Raw genomic sequence first — 18,545 nt, forward strand, 5'->3', positions numbered from 1 at the left:
CTCGTATCTATCCAAGAGAGGAAAACAATACAAAAGCTCTTAGTTTTCCTTCATTACATGTCATCAGCTCAATTAACCATCATATAAATACATATGTAGTGAAATTCTAATAAATGACTGCTTTCTCATTGTTGGCTTCTCTTGAAATTTATGGCTGTTAATTATTAATTTGTTTGCTCTACACAGCATTTCTCTCCCCGTTTACCCCGTTTACAGCAGCATGCTTTTTTGAATTGAACGTTCTTCTGTGTTTGCCCCATTTCAGTATTGCTTACTAACGTTTAATATATTTTGCTTTTTTTTTTTTTTTTATTTTGCTGACAAAGTTGCATTGATGAAAGCTGACTTGCAAGGTAGATAGCCCTGTGTGTAAAAAACAAGACTGAAACCCCGTTAATACACAGTGGAAACCTCAAAATAACATTTTTTTTTACATTTTTTGCAGTAATTGTTATTTGGATGCAGATTTAATTTTTTTTTTGCTTTCTTGAACATTGTGCAAGAAGCCTCATTTTGTAGCATAGTTTGCATAAAGGCTTTCAGTCTTGAATATGTTTGTATAGTGATTACCTTTAGTGCTTTGATCATCCTTTTTTCAGTTCCTCGTTTTTCAGTGTTCTAGTTATGATTCTTTAGCAATAGACTAGCATTCTTTTGACTCGTATGTTAAATGGGGGCATGTCATTTATACAGAGTTTTTAATTTTGTGTTTAATTGCATGACATTGTTAAAGCATGTGAATTGATACTTGCCAACATACCTATCCAAAACACCCAACAATCATAACTTTATTCATAGTGTGTGCAGGAAAACTTCTGGAAACGAGTAGGACATTTTTGCATAACCTTCTTCAGTTATTTTACCAATCTTTATCTCAGTTTCATGAAGTTATAATCTCCATTTCTCATGGCGTCTCTACCCATTAGTCAGAAGTTAAGGAGATCCATGCGTTTTCCTAAAATCCAAACAGTGAAAGAGAATTATTGATGATGGAATGAGATTACCTGCTACCATGATCACGCTAGAAGCTATGTGCTTGCTTTTACTATTTGTTGGGTTAGTTTACTATTATAATGTATTTTGTCCTTTATTTGAAAATTCAGAAAACCTTCGTACTTACAGCTTCTCTGTTCCTAATTCAGGTGTGTGAACTAGAACTTTCCAAGCTAGTTTGGCCATGTAAATTGAGGTGTTGGCAACTACTATATGTGACCTACCTCGTGTGTAAAACACTTCTGGATTTTTTTAAGAAACCCACGTTTCTTTTGGATTGTTTTGCAGGGCCCAGCACAACCTGCCAAGAGGACTCGTGTTCAAACCAAGGAGTGTGCTTACAGCAGTGGGATGGCTTCAGCTGCGACTGCAGCATGACTTCCTTCAGCGGGCCGCTCTGCAATGACCGTAAGTACCTCTCTGCGTGCGCACTGCTGTTCGTTGTTGCTTCCAGCTACTGTCTGATGCCCAGGGTCTGAAACTGGGAGTCTTTGTATCACCCAGGAATAAGTTAAACTGTTGTAACCGGGAGGAGCATTTGGTTCTATAGGAAGGACATTTCTGAGTAACTAAAGTCTCAGTCAAGGATGCCCTTCGCCAAAAGTGGTGATGATGATGGTTCTTTGGTTTTCATCTCTTTGCTGTAATTTTTTAAATTGCTGGTCACCTTGTTGAAAGTATCTTTTTTCATTTCCTATGTATGACATTTCTCCCCTAGTTTTTGAAAGGCCCTTCCTGTTGCTTTCTATTAAGTAATGTTTAATTATATAATATTATCTTGAGGGCTGTGATTATAGTGAATGTTTGCAGATCTCGTTATGTTTGTCTGTCTCTACATCTCTTCAAGCCCATACTGCCTTTTACGTTAAAAAATGGTGTATTTGAACTTTGTCCTTCGACTACTCTCCCGTGTATTTTAGCCACTTACGTTTATTGTTTTCACCTTTAGTCTCACCATATAAGCATGATGAAGAAACACAGCATTCACATTATCTTACGGAGTGTCTGTGACTGCCTAATTTATGTGATAGTAGTGTGGATTTTGAGACCAAATTAACTGGTATGTAGGATGAAGTTCTGTTTCTCAATTTTCAAATAGATACTGCTTTACAACATTCCATCAAAATGATAAAAGTGTCTCCTACAAAGTATTGCATTCCAGTCTGTTGAGAAAATGTATGTGGTGAAGCCTTCTGGCTGTAAAATAAGAGTACATGCTTACATTGTAAATGCTACAACGTTTAAGAAAAAGCTCTCGGATGACGGGATAGCAGATAAGACGACTGAAAATTTGGGCTTCCAGACAAAGGCTGGGCTTGAGTATGGGTTTAAAGACAGACCAGATTTTGTTCATTTTGACCTTTGTCTGTTTGAAACTCTATTCCTGTCAGTAGATGTGTGTATCACAGTGTGGAAGAGGGGGTCAAACTGAAATATGTTATTGAACTGACTTGTTGCAGCCTAGCAATATAGTGCAATTCCCCAGCTATCTTCAGGTCGCCTATCTAAAATATTGACTATAGGAAGAATAAGCAGCTAGTACAAAGTTAAATAGTACTTGGAAGCGACGTGTAAAGATCACACCATCATAGAAAGAGAAATATTTAGTCTTTATCTACCAGTGACATCTCCCACAGAATTACAAGAAACTTGAAGCAATGAACATGTATTCAAGCCATCACACATTTGCAGACACTGTATTTCTGCAAATCAGATCATACTTAAAAATATTAAACCCCATTTGGAGTAATATAAATAACCTTACATAAAGACTCAATAAATACTTACATGTACATAAAGTAAAGCAAATAAAACAACATATATATTCTTTTAATAAGGATATGTGTATATGTGTGTGTGTGTGTGTGTGTGTGTGTGTGTGTGTGTGTGTGTGTGTGTAGAATAGTAACTTCCTGCCCCATTGAAAACAATATGAACTTATTTTCAAGGACAAAGAGAAGACTTATCTGTTATGATTTTATTATGACAATTTGTTTTTAGTCCTGAGTATGATCCTGACAGATGTAGCTGAGAGAGATTTTTTTTTCATGAAACTGTTTTTCATTTTGCTAAAGAACTTTCTCTGCCAAACTGCGCTTAATCCAGCTTCCGTGTTTTACAAAACAGTTGTCATTTGGTTGTATCATATTGTGTACCCTCATATACCAGTTAGGTATAAAGAGTATGATTTTCGGTATGTATTTGCTAGACATTTCCTAACGGAATACCAAGGTCCTACCTTAAGTGTCCTGCTGTCTTCAAATCATTTTTACAGAAAATTATTTGAATGCTGCTCACAAGTGATAGTAGTGATGATGACAATGATGAGGCTATTTGTTATTTTCTTATAAATAAAGTAACTGTCATTCAATAACTGTATCTCCTGATACGCCTCTTGCACAAGTCAGCATTAAAATTACTTTGGAGGGCTCTCAGAATACATGCATTTTGATTAAATTATTACCTCTGTGGGTTTTCTGGAAATGTGAAATAGCTTCTTGAGTTTGTACGTTGGCATTTTGGTTGTGAGGATATGTGGGTACAAATCAGTATTTAAAAGCAGGTCTTATTTTCATATCAACTATAATTTGGAGAGGGTACAATAATAATGGTTACCTTGAAGACGTGTAATTTAGATGACATTAAAAGTAGCATGCCACAATTTCTTCACTTTTTAAGTTGATCAAAATAAATCTTATCTCTATATCTCACTATTTTTTTGTAAGTTGCACAAATATAATGAGTGTGATTCCTGGGATTTTAACAAACTCTTTTTCTGTAGAGATGGACTTTTTTAAAATAAAGCTATTTAGGACATTTCATTTCTAAATGAAATTTTCTTTGCCAGCTTAGTTATTTATCCATAAATTCTGTGACTGCAGCCTTCAATTACATAGAAAACCAACCCCCCGAAAAAAAATTTTTTTAAAAAGGGAAAGAACACGCCACATTGTAAATGAGATCCCCCACCCCCCACCACTCATAGACCTTCTAAATGTCATCTGTCTGATAAGTTTCATAGAATGAGTTAGAGTAACTTGAAAATTTTATTTATGTTAGCCTGGAGATATAATTAACAATGGGAAGATGGGAGTATGTTTTCCCTTGTAACTGTAATCTTGGATAAATCATACTAATTAATGAACTTAAAGGAATCTTTCAAAAAAAAAGGCACTTAGGCAAAGTGATGCCAAAGGCTACTTTTAAAGAGAAGTGTTTGAGAAACCCTTTCTTCCCTGGAAAGTTGCCATCTAAATGACCTACTCATTGACAGAAATAATTGCTCTGAGTGTGTGTGTGTGTGTGGAGGGGGTGGGTAGTATATTGTAGTGTATGTAACTCCTCGATTCCTCCACATCCATAACTTATTTTAGACCCCCAGTATACTTTTTCTGGCTCATTGTAGCAGTCTCCCGGCTGAGTTTCCCCGTTCTCATCCCTCCATCATCCAGCCCATCCTCTGCCTCCTCACCAGCTTTATTCTTTTTTCCTGTTCTCCCTAGTTTAAGTATTAGCAGCTCTTGCTGATTCTCCTAAACAGAGGCAGTGTTTCCCCTCCTCTGACCTCTGTCATTAGCCATCACTTTCTAGCTTATGGTTACTTACGTTTGGTCTTATCTCCCTGTAAGACTGTGTTCTCATAGGGACAATTTTTTTTTTCTTGTGCTTCCTAAGCCCAATGTTTTGCACCTCACATTGCGTATAATTAGTGTTAATAGTAACTCACTAAATCAGTGTTGATGAAACTGCATGAATCTTGCATAAGGACTTCTAGTCTAACTTCAGTGGCCAACAGCACTCTCCAAATTCATCGGTTTGGAGTCTGTGAACCTCCATGGTCTGACCCTGCTTTCATATCCATTCTTATCTCTTGCAGAACCTTGTCCATATGGCATGTTACTGACAATTAGGTTACTTACAGCTTTTTGAAAAACATGACACTTCCCCAATTTCCTCACTATTGCTTATGCTGATTTCTCCTCCTGGGGAATGCACTCATTGCACCTAGAGTGTGCACTGCTTTCACAATATCAGCTTGAAGAAATATAATTTCATTTTTCAATCTCTACTTAAACTGTTTCATCCCATAGAACCTTCCCCAGTCCTCTGAGCTGGCCCTACCTTGCATCTTCTGAAATTTTAGAGCAGATGTTTTTACACTTACCTCTTAGATTTGTGAACTTTCTCTTGGAGGTAACCACTTACTGAGTGCATGCCATGTGCCAGGTCTGTGTTAAGAGTTTAATTCATTCTGTTAAATCTGCGTATCACCTATTCATGCTTGCACACAACACACACACACACACACACACACACACACACACACACATATATGCTGTCATCAAACCATGGTGCTATAATAATCCTTTTCTATTTTCACCCTGTGGTCCAGAATAGAATGGGACCATATTAGCTAATTTAATGTCAGGTTGGGGAAGATGAATACGGCTGCAGTCACATGGAAAATAGCGAACATAATAACATTGTCACATTACATTAGTGTAGAAATGCTGTGTACCAAATCACAGCTCAGCTTCAGTGGTGTCTGTTACCATAAGGGATTAATACATCACAGTGCTGTTATTTTGGTGCTAGGAGGGTGTGGGCACTGCCATTAAAAGACTATCTTCAGAATTCTAAACTTTGCCCAAAGAAAACCTTCCCCATAGGAATTCATCGTATCTTTTGTATAAAAAATTAGAATTGTTCATTGAAACAAGGATGGAATACCTTTGACTGTGACTTGTTACCATGGCATTTTAAAATAGCTTCCGTTTTGTTTATCACCTTTTTCTGTTGTTTGAAAAGAGAATCCAGTACCCAGTATCTGAGCATCAATATCAGAACGACCGGAAATGAATCATAACCTACAAAATAAAAACTTGAATCAAAGTAACATTATTTCTCTCCCCTGGAGAGCTGCCAGTAGTTTTAAATTGTGAGCTGATTTGCTGCTGATGCCATTTATGGCTGAATAAAATGTAGCAATTAGCTGTGTCCACAACCAGATCCTCATTGTGAGTGTGATGAATCTTATTAACCTTGAATCATTCAAGCCTCTCTAAATGGCAGCCCTTCAAGTTGTTTAAAGTAATTCGTAGGTAATATTTACTGATAATGCTTTAGAACAACTATCTAGGGTCAGACCTGTCTGAGGTTAAACCATAAAGGATTAAAATATTGTTCATACTGAGTCAGAAAATGAAGTAAAAGAATGGAAAGCATAATGTGTGATAGAGAAATGTACTAGATAACAGAAGTGCTATCTCCTGCTATTTTGTATAAATTTATCTTTGTTCTTCTGGTTGGTAATAGGCATCATAAAAGTAAAAGCACAAAAGGAAGCATTCGTCTCTTTTCATATTGCAATTGGGCAGTCAACTGACAGCTTTAAGCTGTATCTGTATAAGAAAATTTAAGCGGGAAGAAAAACCGCCAAACAGTAGAGTAGAGTATTGCTGTATTTGAATTATTCAGATCAGCTCGCTGTGTTTTTCAGCAGCTGAATGATCCAAGTTTCTAAGTAGTCTTTTACTCTGTGTAACGGATGGCAGTTTGTTCCCAGAAGTCAGGAAGGTTGATTTTTTTTTTTTTTCCCCTACCAGTCTCTCATTTTTCGGAATTGCTCAAGCACCTGACTCTGTGGACCTTGAATGGGCCCTTATGGTGGTGCTCTTCACCGCAGGCCTGATATAAATACAGGGGTGGCCTTTGGCGTTGACCTTACTGTCAACAGTAATACTGTAATTGGTAATACTGTCACATCCCACCAGAGCCCAACTGGACCAGGGCTCCCTGGAGAGAAGCTTTGGCTCGTCACCTTCGTTAACTATCCTTAAGGGATTGCGATGGTTCCAGTTTTCACTTGATGATATTTCAGAGAGCTCTGCGACCCTCATGTCTGGCTGAGTAATTTTCTTTTCGTCTGAGTGCACTTTGCACAGCTTTCTCCCTTTGCTGTCCAACCGGGATAGACCCAGTGGGTGCAGAATCCAGGCGAGGTCCGGGGAGGCTGCCTGAATCTGAGGTGCTCACTTTCGAAACTTGAGTTTACTGTTAGCTTTTAAATAGATTTTACTTCCCCCAGAAATGATGCACCAGAAGCTCTGGTGAACAGAATGAAGGGTGGTCATGGAGAAGTCTCAGAACCCCGCATCATAGTACAGAAGGATAGATAGAAATAACTCCCAGTTATTAATCAAGAAGTTGGGGAAGAGAGTAAAATGTTAGGTGATTCTCCAGCTTTATGGAATCAGATTATCATGGGTATTTTTTAAAGGAAGAAGTATAAGATTAATAATTAGTTTCGCCTTTGTGGAATAAGTGTTTGATTTTAAAAAAGAATAAAATTATAATCGAATTTGGAATGAAGTGGTTGGCTCAGGTATCAGTTGTTGATACACTTTGTTGCTGTGAATATACCCCACCAGTGCGTACAAAGGCCCGCAAAAATGTTTTACTGTAATCACACCAAGATATTTTAACGCAAATCACACAATTAATAGGTATTATATGCATGTTGTTTATGTATTATAAGCTTTGCTTTTTCAATCTTCCCCAAATATTATTAGCTTTAATTTGTAAGTGAGGATACCTTGGTGTGGGCAGTTTATATGACCTCTTTGGGCTGAAATGGTCAGTAACTGACACAAAGAATTTGACTATAAGGTCATCAGACTTTAAGCCCATGTTCTTACTTGTAGCCACAATTCTTTCCCCAGGGGGATAGATTCAGTGTCAATGCAACTGAAATTCGCCAGATGCAAAATTCCCCAGAGAGGTTAATAATGACTGACAGTTACCATTGTAGATATTTTCCCATCCTCATCTGACTCTTGATTCTCATATTTAATTTTAAACATTGTGTTGTTTCATGAAACATGCTCTTCCCTTCAACTGCTCCGTGCTTGCTTCCAAAGATGAGTTAAAAATTCAGAGCTGTGTAAGGCATACTGTCATTAACTTTCGGTTCTGTTATAAAAAGGTGCTGATTATGAAAGAGAGATGGGAATTTTCTGTGATGTTTCTGTGACAGCCTGAGTTTGCTCAAAAATAATAATTTAATATCTGATAATGAAGTCAGGTAAAATATTTCCCAAGATCCTTTTACTTGAAACCAATCCACAGTGTACATTATGGGAAACGAGGAGCAAAGGTACAGAATTGTGCTGACCACTGAATATGTGCCAAGTGTTTCATTATGTTGATTACGCCTCAGTTTTCTCTTATCCAGTGTTGAGGCAGAAAGGAAAAAAAAATGAAGTCAAAGGTGAGCAGTATGGTCTTTAAAGGTTTTCGGAAGATTCATGGGGATGACACAAGAGAGTGCGTGAAGCCCAGATTATGAAAAGTTCCCACAGGATTAGGGGTAAAGACCAAGGGCTCCTTGCATTTCCCCTTGTAGGGAAGGGAAAGAAATTTCAGGAGAGATGTGCAGAGTCCAGCAAAAAGGTCACAATAAAAATAACGTTGTGCTTGCATTAATGAATAATTCTAATCGTAAAGAAGGAAAATATTACTGTGAAGAAAATGCACCTTGCCCAGTGATCCTTCTTCCTTCCCTGAACAAAGCGTTCTGTGTCTTTAATGAGATTTACTGTAGCAATTAACAAGTGTGGGATTCTTTTATGGGGAGGAATTACGGTCTCCTCTGCAGCTCAGAGCTGTTATACATTGTTACGTCTCCCACAGCGTCTACAGCAGCATAAAGTACAAGGGTGGCTGTGAGCTCTGGGTATTCTGGAGTGTATGATTTTAATGACCCTAGTGATCGAAATTCATATCTCTTAGAAAACGGCCTGTAGGGCCTGAGGCTTAATCTCCCCAGGATTTGGTGAAATAGGAAGGTACAAAGGCATTTCTTAACTTGAAATGATTTCAGAATGAAACATGTTTCATTAAAAGGACGAGCTGATACAGAAGGATGTTTAAAAAAAATGGGTCGTGAACAAGGAGGAGGCTGTGTTTGAGGGAGACAGTGGAAACTGTTCGCATAGGTGTGAACGCTTCTTATAAATATATAACATATGACCCTTTAGGGAGAGAAACAGATGGAATATGTAGCGGAAAATAAAGAGTACATTTTGCTTGGTCTCTTCACTGGAATGGTACAGGGTATATTTTAATATTTGGCATCTCCTATTGGGAGGTTTTCGGGACCTCGTCTGGATTCTGGCAGCTCAGGGCAGTACTGACATGGGGAGTGGTGCTGAGTGAAAGCAGACCTTTGAACATGTTTGCGAACTTCTCCAGGTCATGACTTGATGCATAAATATCCCAACCATGTTTCCATGTCAAGCCCTTGATGGTCACTCAGATGCCCGGCATGCTGGAATCCGGAACCAAGGAACCGGATTCACGACGCAATCATCACACCTTCAGAGTCAGGCCGTGTTGCTGAAACCGTGGGGTCCGCCTTCCACGACATCAATCACAGATCTGCTCTCCTAGGTCCTATTCAGGGCAAGTGCTCCTTTTTACTAAATTAAAAACAGAAAAGTGTCAGAGAAGTATCATTTCCTCTCGGCCGCAGGAGACATCACAGAAGTAATTAAACTAGATTTTTGTGTGTCAGGCACATTCCTTTTATTGACAGTGATGATAATTCTGTAAATCGGAACTTGGAAGCATTTTCAGTGTTGCTGAAGTGCAAAAGATAAAAACCTAAGGTTCTTAAAATTAAATCTCATGGAACTGAAACTGATCTATGGAGTGTAATATGAGAGGCTGCTGCCTGAATTGTGAATTCAGTGCCTACAAGCTATGTGATGATGATGATTATACTTTTTTTCTTTGAACACTGGGTCGCTGAAAGCTGTATTGATGTAAAACCAAACAGACTAGGTCTTCATACAAGCCATCTTTTATGGTTTTAAGGCCACCTGGAAAATCGTCTCTCCATAACACCAGTGTTTCCTTTTCTGATGTTTCTAGGTTTTGTTGATATTCATTTCCCCAGCATCTTTGTATTCTTTCATTCAACATTTAGGGTTTTGCAGAATCTTGCTCAACCAACACAACTGTACACCATGCCTCATACATCAGCTCTTTGATACTGGCATGTAGAGACACAGTGGTGTAGACACTAAGTATTCTCTATGCACTCACCTCTGCTGAACGACTCCCTCACCTGGATTGTCCTCTCCCTCCCTGAGTTCCACTCTGCCTGAGAAAATTCAGTCTATCAAGATGACCCAGCTCATATCAAGTTCATCCAGGGTAGGACAGTCTTCAGTCAGTGGGTGTTTTATCAGCTTCTGAGTCTCCAAACAGTTGCTGTCTAACAGGCGTTTTTTCTGTGTATATGCCTTTATTTCTCAGCTATGTTACATCCCATTCTTCTATTTTTGGTCTTATTTCTTGCAGTAAATGCTTAGTAAGACTTGAAGATTGGTGCCTTGAAGCCTCCATTCGTTACTTGATTTTTTAAGACCTTAATTTTTTGTTTTTGGATCAGTTTTAGGTTCACAGCAAATTAACAGGAAGGTACAGAGATTTCCCATATGTCCCCTGACCCCACACATGTATCGCCTCCCCCATTAGCAACATCCCCCACTGGAGTGGGACATTGGTTACAATTGATGGACCTACACTGACACATCATAATCACCCGAAGTCCAAAATTTTTAGCTTAACTGATGTGTGTGCCCATCCCTACAGTTAAAAAAGATATGTGTATTTATACACATACATATTATATAATATCTGGCACAGGTACTGTACTGAGTGTGTATACACACATACACATTATATAATATCTGGCAGGAGTACTGTATGGTATCTTATTACATTACTGTAAATGCATTTTTCGTTATCTTTATTTCCAATAGTAAAGACCCATGTGGAAGTAGAGTCGTACGTAGCTAGAAAGAAAGTGCTTTGAGTAAAGACGTGTGTGGTTATCTGGAGGAATGTAGGTGAGTGTGTGAGTGTGTGCATGTGCACATACCATGGGAGGTGGATTTAAAAACATCACTTTCTATTTTCTTCAAATTCTGCTACGTCCTGTTTTGTATATTATCACATTAAATCTAACAAATTCTGAGACCTTTGGTTGTTTCAAGATAACTTTTTTTGTTCAGTTTACTTTTCTTGTTAATTAGCTGACACCTGCAGGAATCATCACGTCATCATGGAATGCTACACTGCGAATTTGATCTTTTCTAGCTAAGCTTTACAATTTTGCAACATTGGGGTATTTTTCTGGCACTAACGTAACTTCTCTGGGGGGGGGGAATGATACTATTTCTCCTATAATAGCGTATCACTTGTGTGCCCTGATTTAGTTAGTGTACCAGTGTCCTTGAAGAATCCTCTAAATGTTGCCTTTGCAACAGCTCCAGAAGCATCAGATGCCCCTTTGATGTTATATAGAAGCAATTCAAAATATGCTTGTTTTTCCCTTTCTATATTAAATACAATGAAGATAGCATTTGTTTACACAACTGTACCAAGTGCAAGAGGCTCGCTTGGCTTTATTACTCACGGAGAATTTGCCTAAAATCAGTTTAATAGGATGGCGAACATTTTCTACCTCTCAATCTATGTAAACCACAGTCGGTCTGCCAGATTCAGAAATAGAACCTGCTTGGTTGTTGGAGAGGTTGAGAAAAAAGTATAAAAAGTAAATTCCAAGGACACTAGAGTTTGTCTGTCGAAATCAAAAAGAAGGCAGTAAAATGAACAGACTGGACTAAATCAGTGGTTCCCAAAGTGTGGTTCCTAGTCCAACAGTGTCAGCATAACCTGTGAATGTGTTAGAACTGAATGCTCCCATATTCCAGACCTCCTGAATTAGAGACTCAGAAGTGGAGCCATATGCAATCTGTATTTTAAGAGCCTCCAGATGATTCTGATACACCCCCGAATTTGAGAACTCTTACACTAGCTGATCTCCAAAGTCATCTTCTCAGTTCTTTGCTTTCCATATAACAAAGACTGTATTTAATGGAATAAAGGGAGTTTGCCCAAAGAATTCTCATAACTGAAATATCATGACTAGATTTATGAGATGCTCTCAATGCAATCTTGGATGCTTCTTTCATGGTGATTTGAAAGATATTACACACGTTTTCATTTTGATGATCAGCCTCTTCCATTGGCTGGCGATCATAAGAATGTTTGACAAGTTTCCACTCCCACTACTTATGCTGTGAAACATCTAGTTCAAGGCAAAATTTTCCCTGCAGTATGAGGAATATGACTAAATCCAGGTGCATAGCTCTTTATTCATATCCTTTGAGCTTCTTCAGAGTAGTACTCTGATAATTGATTTGGAAAATGAAGTCATTATTCTTATCTGGAAACAAATTTGGCCTAAAATTAAGTCGAGTCAATAAGCCACTGTCAAACGTGCCATTTGGGTGAGAGTATGTTCTTCACATGGCATCCTTGTTCTTTGCCTAAAATATTCCGCATCTTTACCTACACTTACCACCTGCTAAATAAATGTGATCCCAGTTTAATTCCCCAGATATGATTTCCCTTCTCATTAACAAATAACTTTATCTTGACACAAGTAATGATCTGTATATGAGTCATTCAGTCAGGATCTCCAGATGTGACCTTGAGTTTGTGGGTCTCAATATCCCCATTATAAAAGGAGAGATTTGGTTTGCCTGGTCTTGAAGGTCCCTCTGAGCTCCAAGGGTCTGTGAGTCACTGTCACTATATTCTTTCTCTACATTTCCCCAGCCCTCAGGCCTATTTTTACTCGCGTGTAAGGCTTTTGTAGGACGCAGCCTACAGCTCAATCACACAACACTAGTCTTAAGCTATATTTTAGCAAAAGACCTTTCCTGTCAAGACCTGTAAAGAGGAAGAACTGGGGAAAAGAAATCTGATTAATGGGATGTCTTCCTCTTTGAGAAAGGAAACTTTGAATTAATCCTGAAACACAAGGCAAAGACATCCACTATTTGTTTTTTCATGTTTGTATATCTATTTATTTATAGCTCTTTTCAGATATCTATTTACATCAAATTTGTTTTGAGTTGAAAATTTTTACTGGGGCGGAGATCATGCCTGTGTACTTGCTTCGCTAAATGCTAAATGTAATTATTGGTAATACTTAATGAATACTTTTTGGTGAGTAAAAAAAAGCAAACAATGTAATTAGGGATGTATAATCATTCATATGATCAGAATACAGCTACAAGTTGAACATCTACTATGTGTTGGGTTTTTTATATTAGATTTTTTCCTTCTCATAATCCTTATAATTAGGATTATGACATCTATTTTACAAAAGTTATATGTCAGGTCAAAAAATATTCACATGTTAATAAGAATAAAAATCCAGGCTTATCTCACTTAAAATTCCGTGGTCTGCCATCCACAGATTGCATCATACAGTCTCTGCATGTTGAATAAATTAGTCAAATTGAGAGGATTCATTCAGCGTCCTTTACTTCCTTCTCAAATGTTTTAGAGCACACACAAGCTGAATTAATATATCCAGAGCTCCTCAATATAAGAAACTGTAAAAACAAAGAACCGATACAGAGCAAGTTAGTCCTATTTTTCCATCTAAATCACTCATCTTCAGGCCTGCAGCCTACACACTGATATAGATTAACACACGTGACTAATACACGTAATGAAATGTTACAAGGGATGCAGCTTCAGAGAGAAAGCTTCTGTATACAGTCAGTGAATAAGCAGACTTAAAAATGATGCTCTTTATGAAGCAGAATGTAGAACATTCTGAATAACCTGGGAAATTATTTTTTCTCTATTTAAGATACTGCAAATTTGGGATGTTGTTAAAAATATTTGTGGAATGATAAGCCCTATGATTTTTCCTAGTTAGCAGGTTTCTAGTCTATAGTTCTAGTGTGTAAGGAGGAAAAAGATCGTCTTCAACAGGGAGGCTAACCTTTCATGAAGTTGCCTCTTCCGCCTGTGATTTCTGTACTTCTGAACAGATCATTTCCTTTTGCTGGAAACGACCGTGATTTAATTTTAGTAAATTCTGGCTCTCCAGCTGATACTTGTACTGTGTAGGAGACTTTAACACCTCTGCTTCTGACCTGAAACACTGCCGGTGGGAAATGAGAAACGGTGTGAAAGCATCGTTCTGCCTTCCAAGGGTCACTTGTGCAGAAACAGAGGGCCTTGTGCTAAAGACTGTCCTGGGGATTAGGAACACATTTACATGGTAAAATGATCTGAATCTGAGGCTGTTATTAACTGTGCACTTATTATGTCCAAAACACTGTGAGAAATATGGAAAGTGAAATGATTGGGTCCCTGCCCCCAAAGGAGTTTTCCTCTTGGGAGAATGATTCCCAAGACCCAGGGCAGTGGGGAGTGTTGTTTTGTTCCATGACCTGTCCCACAAATGCTTACAACAATGTGTGGTGCTTAGTAAGTAGTCAGTAAATATTTGCACAATGAATGAAATGCATTGTTAATAAGATGACTAATAATTTATGTACTCCCTCTGGTATAAACATTTGCTCAATGTGAATTCAGACGAGGGGGCCAGCAGAGTAGTGGGCTGGCTGAGCAGAAGTCATGGGAGTGAGGCGGACCTCAGGTAGGGAGAGAAGCAGGGCTGGCATCCAGGCAAGGGACATAATGTGAGCAAAGGAGAATCTATAGATAAAATGTTCATGAATCCAAAGACATCTGTTGAGCATCTTCTGCAACATCAAGTGCTCTGCTAGGCTCTGTGAACACAGAAATAAACAAAAGGAGGCTGTGGGTACAGTGGAAAGATCACAGACTTTGGAGACAGACCCAGAATTGCATTCTGGCCAAGCTAATTAATATATCTGAGACTTGGCCTCTTCATCCGTGAAATGAGGACACGATTGCAGATCTTGCAGGGCTGTGTTGAGAATTACAGCCCAGCCTGGTTGGCACTGGCACCTGCTGCCCTTGCCTTTCCTTTAAAGGAGCTCATGGAGGAGAGGAAATGAGTGGCATGTGTGAGATCATTACAATTCAAGAAATGCTTTCTTACTTTGATTTTCAAAGTGTGGTCTGAGGACCAGCAGCACCTGCAAGCTCACTGGAGATGCAGACTCACAGGCCTCCCCTCTCCCTTCACACCCACGGAATCAGAGTCTGCATTTAACAAGACCCCTGGTGATTCACGTGCACACTGAAGTGAGACGCACCCCTCAAACAGCAGTATGTAACTAGGCCAGAGCAAGGAGGGGCTGAGTGGACTTAAGGAACTGAGGGTAGACGACTCTTAGAAAATGAAATCTAGAGGCATTCAGAGAGAAAATTTACATATGTGTGGATGGATTTGTTTAGTAAATCAGAATTCCTAATTTGGAAAATTCGGTGTAAATTTACCTTGTTGACATCACTGTTTTCACATCACAATGACTTTTTGGTTAATCTCCAGTGGTTTAGCAGGCAAAACGCATGCCAAGGCAGCAGTTCTATCAAAGTGAGGCCAGTCCTTGATTCCTGTTTCAATGCATTAGAAGGAATAATCTAGGATTTACTGTGAACCTGTCCAGAAGAAGTCTGAATTCACAAGCCCCCTCCCAAACAGCTCACAATGCAGACATTTCATTGGATAGTCTAATTTAATCACGGAGGTCTTGGCAGAAGCTACTTTTTTTCTGAGCCAGTAAATGGGATAATATAAGAGTTAGTCATTCGGTGCTTGGGGGAAAAATAAATACTCAGCTTTCCCTAGGCTGTCCCTGAAGGCTCTTCTGGTTTAACATTCATTTTCTTTTTAATGTTAGAATTGCTTCTATTTTATGTGGAGCCACGTGGTCCTGTTCATTGAGTTGGCAGGTGGCTTCAATCCTGTAATTATGATCTTGATTGTCGGCTACCAAAGCACAAAAGAAAACCGTAGTAATCCATTCCAGTGGTCTTCAGTGAATTGTTGCATATGCTTTTTGGTATATCCCTGCACATAAATCTCACAGTAGCAATAGAACTATTAGGGAAGTAAAAGATATGCATTTTAATTTTCATAAAATTGTCATAAAATTCAATTAACTATACTTTCCCAAATTGCAGTTCACTCTGGGAAGCCCGGGGTTTCCTAATCTGAAATTACATGTTCCTTTCACTTTTCCTAGTGACCTCTGTTAATACTTTAATTATTACACTTACACGTCATCTTGCAGCATTATCTTCTCTGGGGTCCCTTTGTTTCCTTATCTTTCTGCGAATTTTCTCCTGCTTTCCCACTTACAGCTTTGCAGAGGCACTTCCAGTACCGTTTTATTTATTTTTTTCCCTGTTGCCTTAATTGGAGGGAGAAAGGGAGAATGGAGAACATAAGTAATCCACACACGTTTAGGCATAATAATTGCACAGAATGGAGGAAAATGTTCTTTGGTGCTGTATCCACAAGTAACGAGGAAACAAAACAGAGAAGTTTTATTTATCAGACTACAAAGAGAGTCTGACCAACCCCCGCTTTGCTAATCTATAAAAGTGAACGTCCCTCCCGTGTTTTTAGATTGTTCACCTTCCTCTCAAAAGTAGTTTAATAGTACAGACTAGAGAAGGGTCTCCTGGTGTTCAGCTTTTATTACTTTCACTGACTAAAGTGCAGTACATTTCCTAGTATAATTACACCCGAGTTGTCACAATAAATGAACACAGTATATTTTACGATACACTTTACTTTGCTGATTATCATGTTTGTTCACACATCTCTCAGACTTAATAACCCATGGGGGGCTTCTGCTAACATTGGTGAGTGGAAATTAACGAAGCTCTCTCATTTGTGGCAAGGTCTTTATTTCAGGTGTACAAAAGCCATAGACAGGATAGGTAGTAGATTTAGGGAATTTTTGAAATATCTGCAACAATGCAGTGTTCCCTGTTCACTGTATGACTTTTCTAAATCTAACTACTAATTTCTTAGCACCCATAAAGGTGAATGTTAGCCAAATGCATTTTTAATGGAAACCAACTGATGTTCCTGAGTATTTTTAAAAACAAGATTAAAGAAAATCCTGATGTAAACGGAGCTCTCCTGTGAGGTATATGTTTATATTTGATTTCAAGTTGACCTTTTGCGGGACAGAGTTGCTTTCTATGCTTATGGTAGGATTCGAAAAAAATGTCAGAATGTGCATTTGGCTTAAATACCATGGAATCAAAATATAAGAATGCAGCCCTCTTAGAATGGACATTTGAAAGATTGTCCATTCTGCTTGTTGCATGACCGTGACATATCTTATCATAGAGATCTCCGATGCAGCCCAACAATAATGAGATCTTTTTCTTTAAGGAAAGGATAAAGGAATTGCATGCCCTGAATCATATGGTATTGTATCAGGTTTTATAAATATGCAGGGCATTTTTCCCTCAAATCAGACAAGGCACATTCATGTAGTCATGGCCATAAAATAAGTAATTTGGTTCCAACTTTTGAGTGAGCGTAAAACCTTTTTTGTCCGATTATAAAGACAATACATACTTGTAGAACAATTGAAAACATAAAACAAACAAAAGGCAAAACAAAACCACCTGTATTTCTACAATTAGGTTCCTTCCCCTTTAAAGGAAGTTTTTAATTCAACAGCCAGGAAATACTCAATATTTTCTACGGGCTTAACATTGTGTTAACTACTGGGAAAACAAGGAAAGAAAGAAATTCAGTTTACTCTAGATACAAGACAAGAATGTGCTGTAACAATGGCCAGCACAGTGTTGGAATGGTAGCCACTGTGTAGTGTTGTACAATTTCTGTATTGCAGAAATCTGGGAGGCACCATCCAGCTCATAGTCCTGTGAACCATTCTTTTGACAAATATTTTGGCAGCTACGTGTTTTGCTGAAGTTGCACTTTTTTTTTTTTTTTCAGTTCACAGAAAGTTACCGTATGTGTTGCCATGAGAAATGCAAGATGGTGTATAACCAAGAGCGACGTGATATAATCCAATATAGATTCCACAGGTGTTTCGAGTGAGGAGTAAAGCTAGGCCTTGAAGTTCATGTGAGATTTTCTTACATCAGTTTAAAAGAATTAGCAAGTTGAGGATGTCGGTGCCAGGTTCCTAGATCTATCTCCTGGGGAACCAATGTAAGGGCTTTCTCTGCTTCTGGGTGTCCTTCTCTTGAGGAAATCACCTCTTGCCAATCCTAAGGTAGACGGATTGCCACTGAAGTATTGAGAGTCACTTAGAACGGTTTTTCTAGAGCAGCCCACGAATAAGTCCCTTTACAGAAAGTAAAAGGAAGAGAACTTGGTGGGGTAAATGGCAGTTGGTGTCCACAAGGGATGGTGTTTCTACAGGGCAGGAGAAATAAGTTATGGGTATAGTGTGTCGTACATGCCAGCTATTTTGGTGGTAAATTTAAAAGAGTGAGACAAGGGTGAGGCAAGAGAGTCACTCATTTGGCTGTAAAATTTAAGGGGGCACTAAACCCTCAGTAATTAGTGCAATATTTGAAAAAAATAAAAATTAATGCAAAAAAAAATCTGTGATGAACAAAATGTGAACATTTTAAATCCAGAAGGCATCAGTATTCCTGTTTTCCTTGTCTCTGACTCCAGCGTATCTCAGCCCACCACTGTGAACTGATCCTGTCTTTTTGAAAAATGTTGATATTTT

The 18,545-nt window shown here is 38.5% G+C and overlaps 1 protein-coding gene across 21 annotated transcripts in view; it reads left to right on the top strand.

Moving 5' to 3' along the window:
- Window positions 1–18,545, top strand: part of NRXN1 (neurexin 1) — a 1,020,679-nt gene that overhangs the window by 525,108 nt on the left and 477,026 nt on the right. For all 21 annotated transcript variants that reach the window (XM_064494502.1, XM_031466987.2, XM_064494491.1 and 18 more), the window contains one exon: window positions 1,282–1,401. In XM_064494502.1, the coding sequence (XP_064350572.1) occupies window positions 1,282–1,401 (120 nt within the window). The remainder of the gene's footprint in view (window positions 1–1,281; window positions 1,402–18,545) is intronic.

This window comes from Camelus dromedarius, chromosome 15 (genome assembly GCF_036321535.1).
Source record: "Camelus dromedarius isolate mCamDro1 chromosome 15, mCamDro1.pat, whole genome shotgun sequence".
Taxonomy (NCBI): domain Eukaryota; kingdom Metazoa; phylum Chordata; class Mammalia; order Artiodactyla; family Camelidae; genus Camelus; species Camelus dromedarius.